General features: G+C 38.5%; 2 protein-coding genes across 2 annotated transcripts; one reads left to right on the top strand and one right to left on the bottom strand.

The window, feature by feature from the left end:
• Positions 1–1,064: 1,064 nt before the first annotated feature.
• On the top strand, positions 1,065–5,590 carry LOC133713536 (nudix hydrolase 16, mitochondrial). Its single transcript, XM_062139580.1, has 4 exons — positions 1,065–1,434; positions 3,110–3,224; positions 4,761–4,844; positions 5,082–5,590. The coding sequence occupies exons 1-4, from the start codon at positions 1,364–1,366 to the stop codon at positions 5,334–5,336; spliced, it is 525 nt and encodes a 174-aa protein (XP_061995564.1). The 5' UTR covers positions 1,065–1,363; the 3' UTR covers positions 5,337–5,590.
• Positions 5,591–9,825: 4,235 nt separating this feature from the next.
• On the bottom strand, positions 9,826–22,549 carry LOC133715846 (E3 ubiquitin-protein ligase KEG). Its single transcript, XM_062142510.1, has 16 exons — positions 21,555–22,549; positions 19,174–19,536; positions 18,853–19,083; positions 18,512–18,637; positions 18,082–18,418; positions 17,848–18,005; positions 16,756–16,913; positions 15,735–15,856; positions 15,441–15,575; positions 14,999–15,123; positions 14,597–14,701; positions 14,243–14,485; positions 12,794–13,127; positions 12,506–12,694; positions 12,092–12,397; positions 9,826–11,477 (listed from the first exon to the last, which is right to left on the bottom strand). The coding sequence occupies exons 1-16, from the start codon at positions 22,310–22,312 to the stop codon at positions 10,260–10,262; spliced, it is 4,908 nt and encodes a 1,635-aa protein (XP_061998494.1). The 5' UTR covers positions 22,313–22,549; the 3' UTR covers positions 9,826–10,259.
• Between the last annotated feature and the right edge of the window lie 765 nt (positions 22,550–23,314).

Here is a 23,314-nt window from a genome sequence, read left to right on the forward strand (position 1 = left end):
CGTAACAACGTCGAGCGTGTCAAATGTGGTGGGATTTTCAGTGGTTTCATGATGACTTTATCTTCTTTATCCTTGTCTTCCTCGTATTGGGTCTCATCCTCGAATTGGAATGAATGGAATCGGAATCCGATTAAGAACTTGAACTTTGGGAAGAAATTTGTGTTGATGCCATTAAATTTGGGAAGAAATGAACTGGGTTTTAGGTTTTCAAATTGAATAATCGGGGATTTGGAGAAGAACTAGGGCCTGAGATGGTTGAGAGAGAGAGAGAGAGAGAGAGAGAGAGAGAGAGAGAGAGAGAGAGAGAGAGAGAGAGAGAGAGAGAGAGAGGCTGAGAACCTGAGAATCTGAGATGGTTTGATCGTGAAATGAAGCCCCTTCTTTAAGCCAATACTATAATAAGCCCTTTTTTTAAGCCAATACTATAATAAGCCTAGTGGGAAATAAGCCAATATTATAATAAGTCTATTCTTTAATATATTATATAATATATAATAAGGTACTGACATGTAGCATATCATGTCACATGTAACTTAAAAATCGGGTCAGTTCGGTGGACCGAACGCGGGAAATCCTAAGATCGAGACCGAACCGAGAGTTTGTGATCGGATCGGGCTTTGCACCGAACTGAAATATTTCTCATTAAAACCGAACTGATTCGGGCTTTTTGGGTCGGTCCGAGTTGGGTTCTCGGTCCTTCGGGTCCTGACGCCCAGGCCTAGCACAAACCTCCGGACCCCTTCCCCTTGGTGTAGTTCAATCAATGACAATTGTAATCTTGCGTTGTTTTTGAGTTTAATTCCATATTGCCCACAGAGTGATGGAGAAAATTTTTACCTCAATCTTCATAACCATTGCCCACAGAATCCGCGGACTCCTTCCATCACACAGTTTGGCGTGCGAGGAGTTGCGTTTAGTATAGGAGCGCCTTATACACAAAGCAAAAAAAAAATCTACAAAAAGTAGGGCCCGCATTTTGACCAATCAACCACGTGACTTTGACCACCATCACCGTCCGATCCGTTCTTAACGCTTTCTCTTTCTTTTGTGTTTTCTCTGTTCTCCCTTCTCTCTCTCTCTCTCCCGAACCCCTCATTTCTCCCTCTCTCTCTCTCTCTCTCTCTCTGTGCAAACCAAACCCTAATTTCGAACCGCACCCATTGGATAATGCGAGAGAACGCCGGTCGCCGCCGTGGAAGCCCAGAGAACCAGGGGTGGGCGAGTTATCCCGTGCGGGCGTGAGCATTGTGCGGTCAATGGCCCAGGAGAAGAAGGAGGAGAGGAATCTTTGAAAACATTATCGAAAAAAAAAGGAAGGAAGGAAGGAAGGAAGGGGGGTTTGTTGATCGGTTGGGGGCTTAGTATGTGTGATATAGTGGCCCGTACGGGTCGACATCAGCAACGCTACGAGGCCGGGTGTCGCCTTGTTGCCGGGTTCGTGAGTTTCTTTGTATCACTATATCTCTGTATCTATTTGATTATTGGTTAATGAAATTTATATTAATTAGATGATTGTTCTTGTGTCTTATTTGATTTTGATTGATGTTGATGTTGATGTTGATGTTGATGTGTATGGTGTTTGTTTATGTGGTGGTTAAGGGGGACCTATGTGTTTCCCATGCTTGCATGATTTTTGGTTACTTTTAGTTTGGATTTTTTTTTTTTTTTTGGGGACAATGGAGGCAAACTTTTAATTTGGATTTTGATTTTTTTTTTTTTTTTGAAGTAGTGGGGATTAATCTGTTTCTGTTGCATTATTGTGCTTGGACATATGTACAGATGTGTGTTTATGGCATGGTAGGTCGGGAATGATAGCTTATTAGGACAAACAACGACCTCTATATGTACTTGTGTGAGCTCTGTCTGTGATTTTTTTTTTTAAGAGAGGTTGGGTCGATCACATATGAGGGGGGGGGGGGGGGGGGGGGTTCTGTGGTGAGGTTGTGTTTTGTTTCATTTTGAGAGCTTTCCAACTTTTATGAAACTGTGTCATTACTTTTGTGTTGTTGGGGGAGCTAGAAATTTGGTAAAATATAATCTTTTAATGAATATGATTATGATAGGTTAGGTGATATGATTTGGGAGAATTTTAATTGGGGCAACTATTTTGGACGAGTTGTAGCTTTGCATGAAAAAGTGGTTTGTGTAAGGTGAATTCCTTAGGAGGGAAAGTTGAAGTCCTTATTTCCAAGCCAGCCAGTTTGGCTCTCCTTTGAGTATAATATTCTATTCGGGTATATCAGTAATGTGCGAAAAGTGGTCACTCCCTTGCTTTTTGGCGATCTCTCCAATTAGATGAATTGGAATCTCTTGTTTGTTTCCGTGTTGGAAATGAGATGCTTAGTTAATGATCATGTCATGCATAATCTTGCAGTAGTACAGAAGTTATGGGTAAGCATATGAGTAGCTTTATGTTTGATAGCTATATTCTTTGTGGGGCATGATGCTTTGTGGCTTTGAGAAAATGAATATTGTAATTATTCAAGCCTCCATCAGTGTGTGGCCCTCTTTGTTACGCTGTGCTTACAGAAAAGCCATGTCACACGGGGTTGTTGCTTTTGAAATTGATTCCTTTTTCTTGAAGGTGGTGGGGTGTTGCTTTTGAAATTGATTCCTTTTTCTTGAAGGTGGTTCAATATACATATGTAAATTTTTATTGGATGTCAAACCAGCATTTCAAATGGTTCACACAACTCTTTGTTGGGCATTTTGTTATAAATAAGTGTGGTGATTCTAGTTAGAACCAAATGGAAAGGGAGATGAAAAAGGTTCACTGAGGATACCGAGAAGCTATAGAAATTGGTTTCTTTAGGCTTCTTTGTTTCAAGAGTGAGTCTACTGGTGCTTTCTAAGAAGTAATTATTTGTAATCTGCTCTAACTTCGGAAGTAAGCTCTAAGGAATATGGACAAGTTGTGAATGCACAATACACCTTGTAATTTCCAATTTTTTGCTAAAGATCGATGAGAGAAGCTTTATTTTTATTATCAAGCTAGTGATTGAAATATTGGTTGTTGTAACTTATCTTAAAATAACTTCTTTCTTGTACATGGATTCTTTATATTCTGTGTTCCTGATATGAAGAAACTAACTCAGGTGATCTTTAACAGGTGTATTCCATTCAGGTACAGAAATTCTGATGAGAGTGGCGATGCTGATTCTGAGAAGATTGTTGAGGTCCTTATGATTAACTCATCCAGTGGACCAGGTCTTTTATTTCCTAAGGTAGTCATTGCAGTTTTAAAATGTTACATTCTTTTATTCCAAAATTTTATTATGTCTTTTATTCCAAAATTTTATTCAGTGTCTGCCTTTATTTTTTTATTTGTTTTTTTTTTTCTTTCTATTACCTTAACTGACAAATACAATGATAACAGAAGCTTAAAGTTGTGACATCTGTTATGCTTCAAAAAAAATTGGGTTAGAGGTAGGTCGCGGACCAGTAGTTGATATCAAGTTGGAGGTTCATAGGACTGCTATTTGGGAACACTTGGGTTATTAGAGTGATATTAATGCCTGTGCCATAATTGCCTATATTTAAGTGCCAATATCATGATCCTGGGGTTTGAAGACCTAAAAGCAGAAAATATTAGCAATTTTCTAGTGGTTATAAATGGCATATCCGCTGAGCTACTGATCAACAAATCAAATTATGGGTAACCTATGGTGTTGCTCAATACAATGCTTTTGGTTCCTTTTGTTGTTTACTCTTTTTTTGGAAGCTTGTCCCAATAATTATCAAAATTTCACTAGGGGTGGGCAATTTGATTAAGTTAAATTAGTATGGGATGACTATAGCATGGTATGATCAGAGGCAAACATAGGATAGGTGGTTCAAAGACAGTGAGTGATTAGGGGTTAAAGTTGTAGCCCATGGAAAGACATGTTAGGAGTGATTTCTGATGAAACAAATGCTTTTGAACTGGGTAAATTGTCCTCACTAGTTATAAAATTTTATACCAGTAAGACAGATTGAATGCAATGTAAGTGGAAGTCATCGGACGTTCTCTTTCAATTTCTGTGTTACATGGTCGTGTGATAATCCATTTCTTTCTTTGCTTCATCCCTATTCTTTATGGAGTATCAAACATGTTGCCCAAGGAAATACATGTTAGGAGTGGATTCTGATGAAACAAATGTTTATGAACTGGGTAAATTTTCCTCACTAGTTATAAGATGTTATATCAATAAGACAGATTGAATGCAGTGGAAGTGGAATCATCGGACGGTCACTTTCAATTCCCGTGTCACAGGGTTTTGTGATAATCCATTTCTTTGTTTGCTTCATTCCTATTCTTTATGGAGTTGTTTTCTATATCGGACCATCTTGAACATTGATAAAAACTTTATATAAGAAAATTGATAAATGGGTATTAGAATTTTATGTTTTGGAAGGAGGGTGGATTGAGAAAATGTCATAGAAGAGCCTCTTAACATATGTAGGAGCAAAGCAGTTTAGTGCTTACATTAGGAAGGTTGGAGATACTCTATTAGCAATCGCAGTATGTTGAAGACTTGTGTTAGGATTGGAATTCTATGCATCTGAAGTTTGATAAAAAGATAACCTTGGATTATGGGGGGATATGTTTTTTCTGGTGCTAATGTTGTACCCGTTTTTGTCCAATAGCTGCTTCATTAGCATTTTGCATTTCTAGTTGGTAAGAGTTATGACAAGTATTATGTGCTTTCTTTGCCATTTAGGAAATAGAGCGCTTATAATAAGTTGCTATTTGGATTTATGAATACATTACTCACTTACAGGGAGGCTGGGAGAATGATGAAACTGTGCAGGAAGCTGCCGTAAGAGAAGCTATTGAAGAAGCTGGGGTTCGAGGAGAACTAATGGTGAAATACATCTTCATAATTTTTTTGCTTTCCTAAACTTTTGCCCTTTGTACATTGGAGAGGTCCGATAGAGTGAAAGTATTTGTGTTTCAAACTGGGTTAGTGGCATGGAATATGCTTTTGGGTATCCATTAGTGCTACTTTTATGAAATCACCCTCTCCATGCAATTAGCTCATTTGTTGTTTTGTCTCATTAGATGGACTAAACTAGCACCTGTTGATATTTTTGACTTTCAGGATTTAGTGGGGTATTACCAATTTAAGAGTAAAACTCACCAGGATGAGTTGAACCCAGAAGGTATATGTAGAGCTGCTATGTTTGCATTGTTCGTCAAGGAGGAGCTTGAGTCATGGCCAGAACAGAGCACTCGAAACAGAACTTGGCTGACTGTTCAAGAGGCTACTGGTAGATGCCGGCATGCATGGATGAGTGAGGCCCTGGTGGAGGGCTTCTCAAAGTGGCATGCAGAAAAGATGATAGGTGCAGGGTAGGATTGGATGTGCCTGAAATGAACAAAGGCTTTTTTAGGTGCATTCTCAGAACATAAACACATATTTGCTGGAATTTTGTTGGAATTGTTTTCGGGGGGCACTTTTCTACTTCCAGTCGATGATCAACTGACGGTATATAACTACAAACTTGCATAGTTGCTGCCCCTCATGTTTCAGAGGGTTATTTTTCAGCTTTCTGTTACATGTGCCCTTATGTAGAACATTTTCTGTTCTAATATCCAAACATTTACTTACTTTCCAATTCTACAATAGTTACTGTAAAGTTGCGCACAATTTTCTGATCTTACATAATTTAATCATTAACATTTTCCTCAAAAAAAAAAATTTCGTATTATGCCTCTCAAGAAACGAGGGCTTTTTTGGCCCAAGGTAATTTGACCTGGTCTGGTAAAAGTGTAAAACTGAAAAGCATGCGCATTCCCATTAGACCTAGTCAAAGATTTTTGAGTCATGGGCCTAGTCAAAAATCAATGTGGCAATTTTGTTAGGAGGGTAAATTCTAGTATGCAGCTCTGCATACCATCCAGATCAACCATGTGTCTGCCACGTGCTGTCCTCTATCAGTTTATGTTTGTTAATCTGGAAAAATTTATCAAGTGGTAACTGGTTAACCTTCTCTTACTATTATCCTTTCATTACTCCAATTTTGATTTACTTTCAACAAAAATTTGACGGAGCATAGTGAGTCCATTCATATTCTTGAATTTGTTTATTTGACATATTGCAGTTATAGATCTATCCACTATACTCGAAGGTAAACAGTTAACTTTTATTATCCATAATTTGAATCCTTACTAAAACAGAATTGCTTACTATTTGCAAAGAAACTAGTCAAGAATTACTAGAAGAACAAAAAAAGTTGAAAAAAAAAAACTGAAGGATTTTAGATCAAGGCTTAGCAGAGACACTCCCGATTATTAGAAGATTATTTTTTGAGTTCAACAAAGAATATAGATTTGAAGAAGAAATTAAAATTATCAAAGAACCCTTGAAGAGGAACAAAAACCTCTTGATTATTTAAGCATCGGTTAGATCTACCCAAGTTGATGCTTTAAAGCTCAAAAGGAATCCCCCTATGAGAAAAAAGTCTGAAATAATAATAGAGAAATTGACTTCTCTATTAAAATTTTCTAATGAAAAAAATCACAACTTATTGAAAGAATTATCTAGATGTCAAGATCATCTAGAAAAACTACCATAAGAATTATCCCAACTAGAAAAATTGGAAAATAAACTAGATTATATCAAAAATCTTCCTTAAAAAAAGAAAGAAGAACAGCTAACAAGTGTTAGTAGAAAAATTGATGATCAAAATGAAATACTGGATTTTGTCAAAAAAATATTGAAAGAAAGAAAAAGCATTCCAGTACCGATCAGATCTAAAAGATCTAATGCCTTTAAACCATTAGAAAAACCTATGAAGAATCTTGTTCCAAAAATGATTTTTCCAGAGCAAACAACGAATTTGACTAGCATCAAATTTGAAAAACCTCCACCTAGTAGCCAGAGAAATTAAAATGATAAGTATCTTTGAAAAAAAGAAAGGAGTTCCGCTTTTAAATGCTGAAGAGTTCGAATTCAATGAAATTGAAAATGTGGTAAAAAGCTCTTCAATCCAAAGATTAGAATTCTAGAATTCAGAGGAAGTTTTGAAATGTTGGATTGTCACAATTTCAAATTAGTGGAGTTTACAACTTCCTGTACAACATGAGAAACAGATCTCCTGATGATAACTCCTCAAGAAGTTGCTAAAGCAAGAGCAAAAAATTACCAATTTCATGCATATTAGAGCAGTCCAAGTAGGAATAAAACTTCTAGCCAAAAAAGGCATAAACTATTTAGTCTTATTTGCATCTTTGTTATAAACAACAAATTAATCCCTACATTTTGCAAGCTTTATCAGAAGAAAGATCTTTGGATCTAAATGATGATTGTAAGGGTTATATATTAAATAAAAGGACTAAATACTGTTTAGTCCTTGAACTTTTGCCCTAAAAACACTTCAGTCCCTGGCCTTTTAATTTCACACGTTTAGTCCTTGTACTTCAAAATTTCAAACCAATAGGTCCTTGCCGTGACTTTCCCGCCAAAAATTCCGTTAAAGCGCTGACGTGGCAGTCTCTCCGCGATATAATGACTATTATACCCTCACATCATTTTTTTTAATTAATTAATTATTTATTTTCTCTCTTTTTTCTGTTTTTGTTTTTTTTTTATTTAAATTTATTCTTTCTTTATTTTTTTAATTTTTACGGTCGACATTATAGCACCCTCTTCCTTCTCTTCCTCCTCTCTCTCTTCCTCCATCACTCGTCACCATGCTGCCGCGCCGGAATCACTTACCAAACCCTTCTCTCCTCTACTCAATCACCACAGTCCCCTGACCTACCTAGAGACCCAGAGCCACCAAACCAACCCGACCCGCGGGACTCACCCACTGGTGCACCCATCACAACCAATCGTCGATCCCATCGATTCGCGCAGCTCCGACGGCGACTTCTTCTCAGATGCCGCCTCCGATTCCGACGATGACGTCAGCTGATTCGATTTGTAGATCGAGATGGAGAGGCTGGGGCGCTTGGAGGCTAGGGTTTCTAATTTGGTGGTGAGGTTGAAGCAGGAGTTGAGGGAGTGGGAGCGGGCGGCGTCGTGGGTTGTGCTGGTCTGAGCGGCGGCGGCAGCGTCGTGGTCGATGATGAGAGGGACGGCGGAGAACTGGTGGGGGAAGTTGGTGAGCTTGATTTTCCAGAAGCAAGGTGAGGGGGTTTTGAGTTTTCCAAATTTGGGGATTTGGAGAGAGAGAGAGAGAGAAACAGAGAGATAGAGAGAGAGAGCTGGCCACGAGGCTCGGGCCAAGGGAGGGCGAGCACTGCCGAGGGCTGAGCGAAGGTGATGGCGCCGCAGAAGAGGAACCCAACTTGGGGTAATTTTGGTTGTAGAGAACAGTGTGTGTGAGAGAGAGAGGCCCTTGGTGAAGATCAGGAAGAAGAGAGAGAAATTTGCCAATTTCCCTGAAAAAAAAAAAAAGAAAAAAAGAAGAAGAGATAAACAAAAGGAAAAAAAAATTAAATTAAAAAAATGTGAGGGTATGATAGTCATTTTATAGCGGAGAGACTGCCACGTCAGCATTTCAACGGAATTTTTAGACCGAGAGTAACGGCAAGGACCTATTGGTTCGAAATTTTGAAGTACAAGGACTAAACATGTGAAATTAGAAGGCCATGGACTGAAGTGTTTTTAAGGCAAAAGTTCAAGGACTAAACAGTATTTAATCCTAAATAAAACTACTGTAAATATTAAATAAGACTTGTCATTAAATAGAAATAGCACAAATCCAATGACTATTCTGACCTGGCTAAAGTCCTGTCAGAGTAACCTACGGTTCCAGCAATACTTCCAATGAGGATCATGCCTAGACGCGCCCTCATGCAAACACACAACATCCTTTCAAAAGGTGGTCTCTAGAACCAATCTAAGCACAACAAGTCGCATCGAATAACACCAATAAGGAATAGCCCCAGTGTCTCTATAGAAAGCATCTTCTTTCCTCATTAAGGATAGGCATTCATTACTCAAATACCATTCATCTGTCAACACTAATACAATGACTGACTCAAGCATCGAAGGAGTGAAGACATTTGACAGATGATCGTCATTTACCTCACCTAAGAGCATCTCCTATAGTCGGCCAAAAGCCAAATAGTTTTAGCCTACCAAAAACAGAATATTCTCTCCAATATGCCTATTTGGCCATCCATATCAACAAAAAACAGTGCTGCTACCGTATGTCAAATTCCATAAGCTAAAAATCAAACATCATCATGTCCCAAGGCTATAATTTGAAAACTATATCTCGGAATATATCTCCCAGCTCGGAATATATCTCTGAGTATTGTTTTGATGAGGCTATCAATAAAACTAGTCAATTTACTTAAATAGAAATAAGTATATCATAAAAATTAATGATTACACATTTATTTTAAAAATTCTAAACATATCAAATATTAGGCTCGAAGATCTCAACAAGATATATTTAGTAACATTATAAATAACACATGTATATAGGAAAATTGATTTTCTTAAATGTATAATACATATTCTTAAAGAAACAGGAAAACACGGAAACAAAAAATTCAGTGTGACCCACCAAATGGCTACCAAAACCAAGCCCAAATCTGACTTACAATATTTGAGGCCAAATGTTTTTCTTGATCCTTGGGAAATTGCTTACCTTGGGAGAGAGTGATAAGCTAAAAATCATAGGAAATGCTCTAAGTAACGGCAAACCTGACCCCGGCAACAGATTTAACGAAAATGACTAAAATGAAATGCAAAATTAAGTTTGAGTGACTAATGATATTTTTAAAAAATCAGTGATCAAAATGTCAAATGGATTATAATTTAATGACCATTTGTATAGTTCTCTTTTAGTAGAAATACATGAAAACAACAAAATCGAGACTCTCCGTAACAAATGCAACCTAATAAATATTAATAGAAAGTGTCCCCTTTTTACTTTGGAAGACCTAAGAAAAAATGTATTAACAATATCAAAGGTTCGATTTGTACAGCAATATAAATAACCATATATTTATATATACCTCTAAAGCTTGTCAACTGCACAACAACCTATGAAACACAAATGGCAAAATGCCACTTTTCTCTTCGCCTCCTGTAATTAATCTCTCATGACTCCTATCTATCCATCTCTTGTACTCTCCTGTATTAACAACAAATAAATCGTCCCTCAGAGCCTCATTACAACAAAGGTATAGTTTCCAAGCCAGATCGGATTACACGGTGGAGCAACAATGGCTCTCACTTGTCTGCACATGCCGCGAGGGTCAAAAGCCAAGAATGCAGAGAAGCCGGTTAAAAGGAACACGAGTTGGAGAAGTTGGGTCATGAGTTTTCATCAAGAGTGACATCAGCAGGATCTCCAATCCATGGTCTCCCTTCTCTCCACCGGAACTTAATTCTTAACTTTCCATTTGCATCCACCCCAACCACCTCTCCTTTGCTGGCATGCGTCTCCATTCCCCAACCCCACCGTGGGGACACCAACCCTTCTCTAATCCTCACTTTGTTCCCCACTCTAAAGGGCCTGACCCGTTCCATTTCCGATGCCTTGCAAAGCCACAACCTCTCTGTGAAGCAAAAAGCCACCCAAAGCTCCTCATTTTCCATCCGATGCACCACCCCAACGCTCGAACGATTCACCTCTCCCCATTGGTGGGTTGGGGTTGATATTGATGTTTTAACCCTAACCCAGTCTCCAATATGAAGCTCCTCTTCCTCCACAAGTTGCACTTCTGATGGATCCAACATCCACGCTTTTGAACCAGTTGGAGTGTATATTCTCAGCTTTCCATCAGCATCAATCCCGGCTATAGTTCCAACACTTGCATGGCTGTGGCCTGACCATCCAAATCGGGGCTGCTTGACAGATAATTTAACCATAACCTTCTGGCCAACCAAGAGCCTGTTTGCCCTTGCAAGATCAGAAGTAGGCCCAATCCATCTCTCTTGCTCCCCGCAGAATCCTACAAAAGTGGTTCCATCCCATTTATCTCCCTCATATCCTAATCCTTGCACCACGCCAACACTCCCTGGCCCAACAGATTTCCACATATTTGCATGATCTTCTAATCTCACCCACTCTCCAACTTCATAAATCTGCTCTATCTCAAAATCAGCAGGATCTCCTCTCCACAACCCTGGCAAACCAGGGAAAGCCACTCTCACTTCCCCATCAGCATGAATACTAGTTATAATACCTCGAGAATCAGGTTGAGCCCCTCTCCATCCCCATCTTGGTTCAACTAAACCAGTACGAAACCGAACATATTGGCCAACTTTGAAGCATGGAACCTTTTCAACGTCTGTGTAATGAGTTATCCACCTGCCTTTACGGAAACAGCAAGCCAACTCAAGATAACCTGTGTCTTGTACACTGTGAACAACAGCTAAACTTTCTTTTCCAATACTGTTCCAATCATAACTTGGTCGAGTTCCCAGGCTTGGTTTTGATCGTACCCAGTCACCAACTTCAAATCCAGAGAGTCGTTCAGCATCTCCTGGAGAAACTTTCCACAAGCTCTGTCTGCCAGGCACCCTTACCTACATCAAATAACCAAGATCTGTTGTCATCTACAGTAATATATAATTGGGGCAAAAAAGTTCAGTTGACATATTCTTAGAGGGTGAGGACTCCATGAAGACTTTTAAATCACTGGTTTGATGACTTGTGTGTTGAAAAAAATAATATTTCAACTAAAAACTTGGACCATTCATCTTACCGTTGATTTGAAAGTCCTCACAAGAGACTTTCCCTATTATTAGATATGAGCACCAAAATTTATGCTTTTAGCCATGACAGAAGTGGTCAATCATATGCCCCAACAGAAAAAAAAAAAAAACAAATAGTTTCATAATCAGTTTGACAAAAAAGATAAAGCACTAGTTAAAGAGAGAAGGGGAAACAGGTGAGGAAGAGATGAGAGAAAACAGAGAGTTCCAAAATTAAAAATTAAAAGTACTTAAATTTCTTTTTAGGTTCACTTTGAATTCATACACATCACATAGGCCTAAAGCAAATGAGTGTTAAATAATATTAGTGAAATTGTCCCAGCCGGTACAATAATCTGAACATTATATGTTGGAAAGCAGTAGTGCAAAATATTGTGTGTGTGTGTTTATGTGTGTGTGTGTGTGTGTAAGATAAGCCTTCTTACATTTAAAGCTCCATCCATGTCAATTCTATCTATTTTTCCAACAGTCGCGGGACTTTCATTTGACCATCCAAGTCGTGGCAGACTGACAGATGACAGAATATGAATTTCTTGTCCCACCTCAAAAGGAGGTAGCTTTTCCACATCTGTGACAGAACAAGAAAAAGGCTTGCTCCTGAAGCAAAAAGCAACACCCATATCACCATCTTCCTCTAAGCTATGGATTATCCCAATACTATTCCTTGAGATATCCTCCCATCCGTATTTGGGCGAGGGTACTGAAGCTTTGACTCTAACCCAATCTCCTACCTGCTCATCATGGAAATTATAATATGTAGATACAAAAAAGATTATCAACAAGCCACCCTCAATATTCTAAGATCATCAATATAGTAAGAATGAACAGTCAAATATTACCTTGAAATCTTCCAACTTCTCCATGTCAGAAGGATCAGCCTGCCATGATATTGGTCGGTTTGGAATTTCAATAACCAGGAGGCCATCATTCTCTATCTCACTTATTCTTCCAACACTATGGTGGGTCTCACCACCCCATGCATACCTAGGTTCTGCAACTGATCGCTTCACACATACCCTGTCACCAATCTATAAAGCCAACAATGTATTAGGGTTTAGGGAAAACAAAAGGCAAGCAAAATTATCAGTTATATCTATAGAACATAATAACCAACACAATTCACTTACCCTGAAGGGAATTACAGGCTCAACCTCCTCTGGTTCACAATGCCATGGATTTGGAAGATAACTTAATTCTAACAACAGACTACTATCTGGTCGTATACAATACACAATACCAATGCTCCCAGGTGTAACAGATCCTAATCCATGCTTTGCTGTTGTAAGAGTCGGGCGAATACGAACCCAGTCCCCAACCTTGAATTCTTCAACTCTCTCCATTTCTGCAGGATCAGCTTTCCATCCTCTGGAGGCTCCAGGAAACCCAACACGTAGGATACCATCATCATCAACACATAATACAGTACCAATGCTATCACGTGATTGCCCACGCCACCCAAACCTGATAACAAAGCAAGGTCAGTCATCAAATTTGCCGCCACAAAACCAATGTTTGTTTTATGTTTCTCCACTGTTGCTTTTGCATGTTCTTGTACTTAAACCCTTTTTTGGCCCTCAAATCTAACCGTGTCTATTTCTAAAATGCTTGGTATATTCAGACTGAATTTATATCAATGACTAATCATTTGGCCTTATATATGAATACAAATCTACATTTAGGTCACTTTCTCTTTTCACGTTTCAGAAAATGTAGATTGATGAGCTCTGAATGAGATAACATTTTGGCAGATTATATTCAGGAACGAGTTAGATAGATGATTTAGGAATAGGCAAAATTTAGGACAATCTTTGAATATGTTTGGTACCTACAAATAGTGAATCCAACTATTTAGAAATGAATCAGTATTACTCTGCTATTAAGAGAAATTACAGTGTCTTGTAAACGGTCAGGTAGTACTCTTTATTGGGTATACAGTATGAAGCAAGTCTGGTCTCTTGAATGCATAAATACAGACTACACTCAGACCAGCATATTATCTGGGATGCCTAAATACAGACTGCAACAATAGAAATTTATCATAAACAACGAAGTTGGTACCACTAATGAATATTATCTATAGTAAAGCTTTCATAGAGGTGATCTGCTTGGTAAGTAATATATGCATCAGCATGTACAGCAATTGCGTTAAAAAAATCCAAATTAAATAACTAAGGGTTCATTTAGGATTGCTTCTAAAATTGGCAAAGGCGCACACTATCAAAGGCCCTTTTGGGCAGTGTCTGGCAAAAAGATTTAAAAGTGTTTGCTCTATTATAGGGCATTTTGGTGGTTTTTGGAGAAGCACTTGCCATGTGGTTCCTAAAAGCAGCTTTTGGGCGCTTTTACAAAACACACTTAAAAAATTTGCATAGAAAACCCTGTGCTTCTAATGAAACTGCTTCTACTGGAAGTGCTACGTAACAAAAACACTCTTACAGAAGCAATCCCAAACAAGCCCTAATAAGCATGTCAAAAAGCACACGATATACTTAACCAAAAGGGAAAAATGACACCACTACATTAGTACAATAATTCTAATTGTGTCTGTATATATTGGAAACTGGTTAGAATTAAACCTTGGCTCTTTAACATCGGGTTTAAGCTGGACATGCTGCCCCCTGTCTAACGGAATAACTTTTATAACTTCATTTGCTAAGACACGAGCCTCATGAGCCTCTCCAGAACAAAATGATACTATCAAATTGTCCTTATCTGGGACACTTTGCACGAAGCCTACACTTCTATGCTTTGCACCTTGCCATCCATATGTCGGATTTGTGATACTTCTTTTAAATTTGATCCAATCCCCCACTTCAAATCTAGACCAAAGAGAAAGCAATAACTATGAAATCCACCAGACATATGCTAGTGTAAAAGTCAAGACATGGCAAAAATATCAAAACAGCAAATGATAAATGATATAATCTCACATTGTAGGAGACAGATAAACTCCCCTATTAATAAGTGCCTCCATCAGGTCTTCAGATACCCATTCCCGGGGAAGGGCTTCCAGAAAGTCACGCAATGTCTTGCCACTATCATCAAAGTAAAATGTATAAATTAGTAATGTATACTTGACCCTGTGCCTCGACACATTTTTGGAATTCACACCAACAGGTTAGAGGTGAACATTCAAGACCGAATATTCATTAATAACCTGTCCATAACTTTGCACAAATCATTAACAGATTTGTTTTTAACCAAAAACAAACAAACAAACAAACAAAAAATCTGTGGAACTTCAAAGATATAGTAGTAGGTAAAGTTGAATATAATCTATCATCAATGATGATCAAGCCACATAAAAGCGCAGTTCCTTAACTGCTACTTGCCTGTGATTTCTGGCTTCAACAGAAGCATCAGGATTTCTAAGCATGACAATAAGCCATTCAAGATTTTCACGTATCATTTTTGCTGCATCTGCTGCTATATGGAAAGCATTGTCACCTTCATCATCCTGATAACCATGACCAGAAGATAAATAGATAGTCGCTAAAGCAGTGAAAAGATCAGAACAAAGGCCCAAGCATCATCAAGACATAAAAGTGCACCCATACACGTGTGCGAACGTGTTTGCGTGCGTGCGTGTGTGTGCTTGCAGACCTAATTGAGCACTTGAACATCAGCCATTTGCTCAGATATTGACACTTAAATTTCACAGTAAGAGAAACCTCAATCATCCACATATGCTAATATATGAATCCTTGTAAGATACTACATAAAATGGCTGGATATGATGACATATAAATGGTGCAATAGAAATGATGAAAAAACCTGCAAATTATAATTTGCTCCAGCAGATAGAAGCAGCCCAACACATGACTTCGCCCCTCTGGCCAGTGCTACATGAAGTGGAATTGTATTTTGTGCATTTCGGATGTCCACATCAACTCCCGCATCAAGTATAATCTAGTCAATAATTACAAGAACAAAAATTTTAAATAACAATATTATTTAAATAAAACCAAACGTTTCTAAATGTTAATAAAGAATACTGCATAAACAACCAAAAATTTAACAATGGGGTTCATTTTCTGATAGCATGTAGTAGGAAGCGATCCTGAATACCTTCACCAACTCAACATCATTGGCCATTGAAGCTGTATGCAAAGCTGTACGTCCATGCTGGGCATCTTGAGCGGTTGGATCTGCTCCAGAAGCAAGCAAAATACGCACCAACTCTCTTCCTTCTACAACCAGTGCCAAGTCCAAAAAACAAAAAAAAAAACAAATTAATACTAGTAGTATCAAACTAAGGATGGAAATAATATTGAAATCATATTGGAAAAAGATACTACACGTGTTTATCAAACAGAGGAAAAATCAAGAAAAGATGACGGAATTGAAAGAATACAAAATTAAAGAGCATAGACCGACAGAGGTTTAAATACGCCAGCATTTATTTGCTGACAACACATTTAGGATTGAGGTTTTAAGTTCCAATCCATACTTCAGCATGATCTTATACAACTTTGCCCTAAGGGAAAGCTCTAAAATAGACACAGCTAAGGATTAGAAGGTTGTTATCTCCACCTATAGGTGAGTTATTCAGCATTTTATATACGATGCCATACCCTAACAGACAAATAAAACTAAATTATGGACTTTGAGTAGATATTTTATCCATCAATTATATTTTATGCCATACTTACAGATTAACCGAAATCCCAGACTAATCAATATTTAAACAAGTGATTATGTAATTTGGAACCAACTACGTATCCACTATTTCATACCCAGAACACCTCCAACCCCGCATTAAGGACCCATGCTCAAATCTAGGGACTCCTGCCAAACCACACAAATCTATAGGAGACAGGGAAGATCTAGCAAGTAGCTAGGTAGGTACAGTATCCAAGCCCCAGACCACACAGGAACAAACCATGGGCTTGACCATTCCTACTCTCCTCTTTTTGGTCAAAGTTTGTTTTTTTTTTTTTCTTTTTCTTTTTTTCCTTTTAACTAACAAAATTCTGTTTCTCTTGAGAAAGAAAAAACAAATTAAGCAGAGCTAAACTTGGCTGTCAACAAAGAATAACTAAGCAACTACATTGTTTCAGCTAAAGGAATTTTAAGGACCTAAGATTACCAATTTCATGATCTTTCTTTAGAGCAGCGGCCATACACAGTGCAGTGCCAACTGGACTTGGTATATCAATTGCATCGGCAATCTCTTCTGGTGTGGCAACTTCCACCCATCTTCTCACAACAGCAACATTCCATGTTTGCACACACAAGTGCAATGGCCTACGATACCATAAGAGTAACAGGCCAATTAAAAATTGAGGCCAAAATGTACTGTAGTTTAATCAAAAACCCACTACTTTCAATAACTAAAATTTTTACAGATTTCCCAAGCAAATACTATTGGACTGTAAGTAACTGAGAAACAGATCAGGTCTGCCAAGCATGTACTCTGAATCAAGGAAAGTAATGGGACTCCAAACAAGCTGTTTGAAACAAAAATTAGAAGACTTAACCAGCAATATGCCACATATAGAATTCAAACAATTTAACACATGACCAGCCTCGCAATTCATGTAAACCCTAACTATCACGTAAGGAAAGCAAAATATATAATTAGTTCATTAGCCTTTGATACCTATTCAGAATTTGCTTCTTTCCGTTTTTATTGGCTGACAGATTTTGTTGCTTTCTGACATTGTCACTGTAAGTGTTGAAGTATAAATATTCTTAATCCTACATTCTTTGAACTTTAAAATTCAATTAACTTTTATAATACCCGTCTGTTTTCAGAACTGTTCCACCCATGATAATTATACAATTATTTAACAAACAAGTGAGACTAATGTATATGTAAACAGATACATACAGCTGAAGCTTAGCATCCCCCCTTAGGTTACCAGCTTTCTAGTGTGCCTCCTAAACTAAACATTTATCTTGGATACCCCATTAAATTTCAATTATTTCCAATGTCCCTGCTACTGTTGTTCCAAGCACATTGCCTGTCTAAATAAATTAAAGACTATTTATTAAAATCTGAATACAACTTGGTGGATTGTGTGCATTTTACAAAAGCACAAGCAGTAGATATAACACCACACATCATCGATGAACTTCAGCATCCGAGTTCCAAATGTATGCCCATTATTGTTTAAAGAAAAAAAAAAGACAGAGAGACCCAGAAAATAAGCAAAGAAGAAATAAATTATGTACTTACGTCATTTTTTCCGAATTTAGAACAGTCATTGACCTACAGCCCCCATTTTCCAAAACCACAAGTGCACAATCTGTATACTTCTTGGTAATAGCTCTATGTAGTACAGATTCCCCTTCCTCATCCACCGCATTAGGATCAGCTCCAGCCATTAGTAACTCCTGATATTTTGCAAGTATTATATGAGTACAGCTTTCAACAGCGATATGAAGCAAAACATAGGTAACTGAGACCTACACGCATACAATCAGGCTGGCCGTGATAAGCACAAACATGAGCAACAGAGGGACCAAAGCCCTCCCGCAACCGAGATCTCACATTAGCACCTCTTTTAATGAGAACATGAACACACTCTGGGGATCCAGCTACTAGAGCAAAAACAAGTGGAGGATCCCCATCTTTGTCCAACACATCTACATTTGCCTCTCTATACTCCAAAATAGCATCGACAAGTTCTGCACTACCACGTCTACAGGCCAAATGAAGAGCAGTTTGGCCATCAGCATTTTGAGCTTCTAATAAAGACGATATTACACTGTTGTCACTTCCCGCTGCAGCCTTTCCAAGCAGATCTCTGTATAATCTCAGAAGTGCAACATAAGGAGAATCAGACAAAATCTAGGTTCTAAAAACTAGCTCAAATAATTTTGTGCTAAACTGCACTGACCTAACACCATATACATCCCCTTCGGACACAAGTCTATGCAGAAGGGCGGGATTACCCTGAAACACTTTTGAATAGGATACTGGCGATGGTTCCTTCACATTGGATCCCAAGCTTTTAGCTACGTCACTGAAAATTAAATGCAAGTTATTAGCAATTATAACTTCCAATACAATGATTTTGGTCTCAGTGAAGTGGGGCCCCAAGCATCCATAGTGCCCAGTATCACTGGATTATACACGCACACACACACATATATATATATATATGCGTGTGATTTATTCTTCAGCATAAGCGAGAACTTAATCAGATGCCACTAACAAAAAATCAAACACTTCACTTACTTATCAGGACTAGCAGGAGGGCTCCGCGGTATCTCCTGCAAATGGCGGAGGAAAGTTGCTAGCATTAAATTAAAGGATGGTCTTTTTGATGCCTTGTACAGCAGGCACTCCCCAATCATTTTCCACAATTCCCTAGGTATTCCAACACCTACTACACTTGCATATTGTGGAGGCAGTTTTCGAGCCTTGACCACCGCCTTGTAAATTTCCTCTGTGCTCAAACCAGCCCATCTGCAGATTGAATTTCACCATGTACTAAAAATCAATCCATACAGGGAAAAAGAATGAAAACTTTCAAATATGGAGTGTTGCTCAACATACGGGATGGAACCGGTGCACATTTCTACCAATGTACAACCAAAACTCCATGCATCTGACTCTGCAGAGATACCAATAGCTTCATCCCAGAATGGATTCAGTGACTTCTTCACCGGCTCCCATGCCTCTGGTGCTGCATAGTGAGGACTTAGCATTGTACACTCCATACACGAATGGATCCTTGAGGTGTCACATTCTGATCGAGTTTTGCGACAGGAAGGTTTCTTAAGAATAGCAGCAACTCCATAATCAGAAACCACGGCATGACCATTTGCATCCAAAAGTAAATTGGATGGTTTTAGATTCATACAAACAACACCTGCGGCATGGAGTTCAGCTACTCCTCGTGCAATGTCAGCACCATATCTACAATTTGCAAGGACTCAAATGTCAAGAAAGAGCTAATGCCAGCCAATACTAACAAGCTTGGAATTGTAAATGTCTAACTCATTTATAAATTTAAGTATTAACCCTCAACCAAATGAATTCAACATGTATAAAATGAAAGTACAAACTTGTTTTTCTTAATCTTTTTGTAAAGAGAGAAGTACAAACTTGTTTCAACAAGTAATTTTAATAATCTATCCTTGGCGCTGATAGGAAAGGCAATGGATATTTTGTATTTTTCCACTAAATACATAACTCTGCGTTCTATATTTGTTCAGCTTCAGACTCGAGAATGAATTTCAACAATCAGAATACAAATTCATGATCACTTTTTATTGGTGATAGTATTCTCCACTTTTACCTCCTAAATATCAAATTAAAGTCCACGGAAAGAAACACATTTCTACAAATACATTTAAATTGTGCAAATGAAAGAAACAAATTTCCGCCATCATGAAGACTGAAGATTTTTCACAACAAATGACAATTCCCATCATCAGTTGGGATGTTTCAACAGTTTGTTTTCTACTTCTTTGCAATCAAATTAATCAAAATGCAGTAACAGAAAATAAATTAATTAATTAAAACTTGAGCCTATTCAGACAACAAAAAATGGAGCCTTAGCATCCTCATCAAATATTTATGGCACAATTGGTGGTTAGGAAAAGAAACAGTATAACTAAAAGCAGATGTTTATTGACTTCCTATTGAAGGGGAAAATAATATAAGATCAATTTATTACCAAGTCCCTTCGACTTGAACATTAAAAAGGCTATTTATAATTTTAAATCTAATTGACGGTAGTTATTTCCAGCTTCTTCTAGGTAAGGCTGTAAAGCTCTTACAAGCCTAATCTTAAGCATGACATAGATCAATCCAACTACAAAAATGTAATGGATTCACGAAAGTCTAGGACCATTAATTTCTTCTTCTTTTTTGTTACTTTGAACTGGACTGATATCCACATTGGCAGCAGTCTTGTTATACCAAAAGGATATCAATAAACCTCCATTCAACAAAGGGTTCCCACCTAGCATTTATACCTGTTACATAATGCCCATCCATTACTATCAACTTAAAATACTAAATTCTCTTAATTCCACATTGTCCCTTGTGAGTGTATCAACACTCTCAGAAAATTATAAAGTAACATTGCAAGTCCAACAACTGGGAGGTAAATATTGGAGCAAAGTAAAATTGACTCGGTAAGAAAGGTAATAACTTGTTTTTTCTTAATGCTTTTAAGTGAGGACAACTTTTCTGGAAACCATCCGAATTCGGTGATAGCATTCAAACGTGTATCTTCACTAGCTTTAACAGTAGCGTTGAAACACCAACAACATTGAGAAAAACGGGTTTTTGTAGTGTGTTTTTTTTTTTTTTTTTTTGGTCTGAAGGGTTTTTGTAGTGTTAGAATCTCACAGAACAATATTTTATATATACTAAACAAAATATCACCCACTTGCATAGTAAAACACTGATAACAGGACTTACTGTATTTTATTTGTAACATTTCTTCAAAACACTCAACACAATGTACTTTTAACTAGTTCTTAATTCAGATCATCTTCAAAAGTCATGGTAACATGATTACAAACAATGCACATTCTGAATCACATACCACCAAAATCACCAGGATAGATATTTGCAATCAGGAAGCCGATAAAAAAGAATGAAAGTTGGAGGAACATAAGGCAAGAAGCGGACAAAGTTTTCCATATGACAAAATACTCCCCTTAAGTGACTCGGTCGCACCCTACTTACACAGCATTATGCAAGGAAACTTTACCACAAAGCTATTAGTTAGAAGACCTAAAATGAAATTTATTTGTGAAACAGATTAGGATCACTGTTTGTTTCCAATCATGGAACTGTTATACCTTAAATCTGAAAACTCAACCATCCACAATTGACCATGTGCTACCCTAATTTAATCAGAAGCATGAAACACAAGAAAGAAAAATTGATAACAGCAGGAAAAGACGAAGTTACAAAACCTTAAGATTTGCTCCAGAGTGAGTCTGCCCTCATTGCGCTCCATCTCGGATTGAACAGACCCATAACACTTATCCATAACAAGACACAAAGTCCCTTCATTCTTCATCGCCCCATGAAATGTGCACACATTCCTACACCACATGGACGCCCGCCGCAAGTTCTCTAGCTGCCCCATCACCCAATCCATACTCGTCTCCTCCGCCACCACTGCCACCTTCTTCACCGCCACACGGTGCCGGCACCGCCACCCACTCCCGCCGATCACTGCCGTCCACATTTGAACCCCAGCCTGCCCGCCCTCCCCTATCCGCCTCACAAACCTCAACTCGGGGTGCACCGCCACCTCAATGACCGGCCCACACCCGCCGGAGCTGGACGCGTTTGATCCGCGGCTACATCGGCGCCGCGACAGCGAGGCCTCGTCGTTATCATCATCCTCATCCTCATCGCCGCCCTCGTCGTCCGTATAATCGCAATCGAAATTTGCGGCGGCGGCGGCGGCGGAGGATACGCCATTGGAGGCGGTGCTGGAGTGAATCAGCGCCAGAACGGCGTAGTTTTTCCGGAGGGCTTGGACGGAGTTGCCGACGACGGAGACGTGGCGGCACCTAGGGCAGACGAGCGTGGTGTCGGGACAGGCGGAGAACATTTTGGACAAGCAGTCCTTGCAGAAGCCATGGCCGCACTGCAGCAACAGCGGCACTCTCTCTTCCTCATCGTAGCGCGTCTGGCACACCGAACAGCACGGCACCTTCATCTTCTTCTTCTTCTTCTTCTTCGTCTTCAGCTCTCAAATCTCGATTCGAATTCCGGCGATTTAGCAAAGCTTCGGAGCCATGGGAAATGGTAGATCCATAAAGGAGAGAGATGATAGAGTTTGGCAAACAAGGAAAGAAAATCTAGCAGAGACGAAGAAAAAGGGTTTTAGTCTTTTTAGAGAGAGAAAGTTAGAGAGAGAGAGAAGGGTAACTATTTGGTTATTTCTTGCTGCTTTTTTTTTTTTTTTTCACCGAGTCATCAACCCGGTTCTTCCGCCTTTACAGATATACGCTGTTTTCTTTACTCGTCGTCTTCCTGGTAGCGAGGGTAGAAATGGGAATTCAAGATTGAGTTCCGACTGTGGGAAAGGATTTTTGGGAAAGCAAAGTCAAAGACTCAAAAGTGTTCTGCATTTGGTCTCACCTTCCGACGTCGACTAATGTTCCACGCGCCATAGTCCATCGCCATCCAGGGTCGTACGAAATAAAGGGTGGAATGAATGATTGCTCATTTACATAGTGGGTTTTGGAAGCGAGACTTTTTGGGTTAATGTGGATAGGGTTATGAATTATACATTAGTGTCTCGAGCATGATTTGATATCCTCTTACTGATATTCTGAATTTTGAAGATTTATGTTTGTATTCTTGTCTGCTAATATTGGGAAAGTATCACAAATGGTCACCCAACTTTTACCTGTTTGATACTTTGGTCACTCACTTTTTAAATATATCACTTTGGTCACTCAACTTTAACTCTACTATTCACTTCGTTAATTATTTTTTTTCATTAAAAAAAAAATATTTGCCACAATATCAATGATATTTTCAATCAACCAATTATGAAAAATTGAGAAATCTGAATTGAAATGAGTGGTAGAAGTTATTAAAGTGAGACAAAATGTCTCTTCGATGACTAAAGTGATTGACAGAATAATAGTTGAGTGACCAAAGTGATATATTTGAAAATTGAGTGACCAAAGTGTCGAATGAGTCATAGTAT

This window comes from Rosa rugosa, chromosome 6, assembly GCF_958449725.1.
Source record: "Rosa rugosa chromosome 6, drRosRugo1.1, whole genome shotgun sequence".
NCBI classification, from domain to species: Eukaryota; Viridiplantae; Streptophyta; class Magnoliopsida; order Rosales; family Rosaceae; genus Rosa; species Rosa rugosa.

Coding starts and splice junctions, on each gene's coding strand:
- LOC133715846 (XM_062142510.1), bottom strand. CDS start 22,312: ATGAAGGTGCCGTGCTGTTCGGTGTGCCAGACGCGCTACGATGAGGAA. Junction 14,702..14,998: donor GTTGAAGCCAGAAATCACAG/GCAAGTAGCAGT, acceptor CTTTGATGATAG/TGGCAAGACATTGCGTGACT. Junction 12,695..12,793: donor AGCCTGTAATTCCCTTCAGG/GTAAGTGAATTG, acceptor TTGGCTTTATAG/ATTGGTGACAGGGTATGTGT.
- LOC133713536 (XM_062139580.1), top strand. CDS start 1,364: ATGTGTGATATAGTGGCCCGTACGGGTCGACATCAGCAACGCTACGAG. Junction 1,435..3,109: donor GGGTGTCGCCTTGTTGCCGG/GTTCGTGAGTTT, acceptor GATCTTTAACAG/GTGTATTCCATTCAGGTACA. Junction 3,225..4,760: donor CAGGTCTTTTATTTCCTAAG/GTAGTCATTGCA, acceptor ACTCACTTACAG/GGAGGCTGGGAGAATGATGA.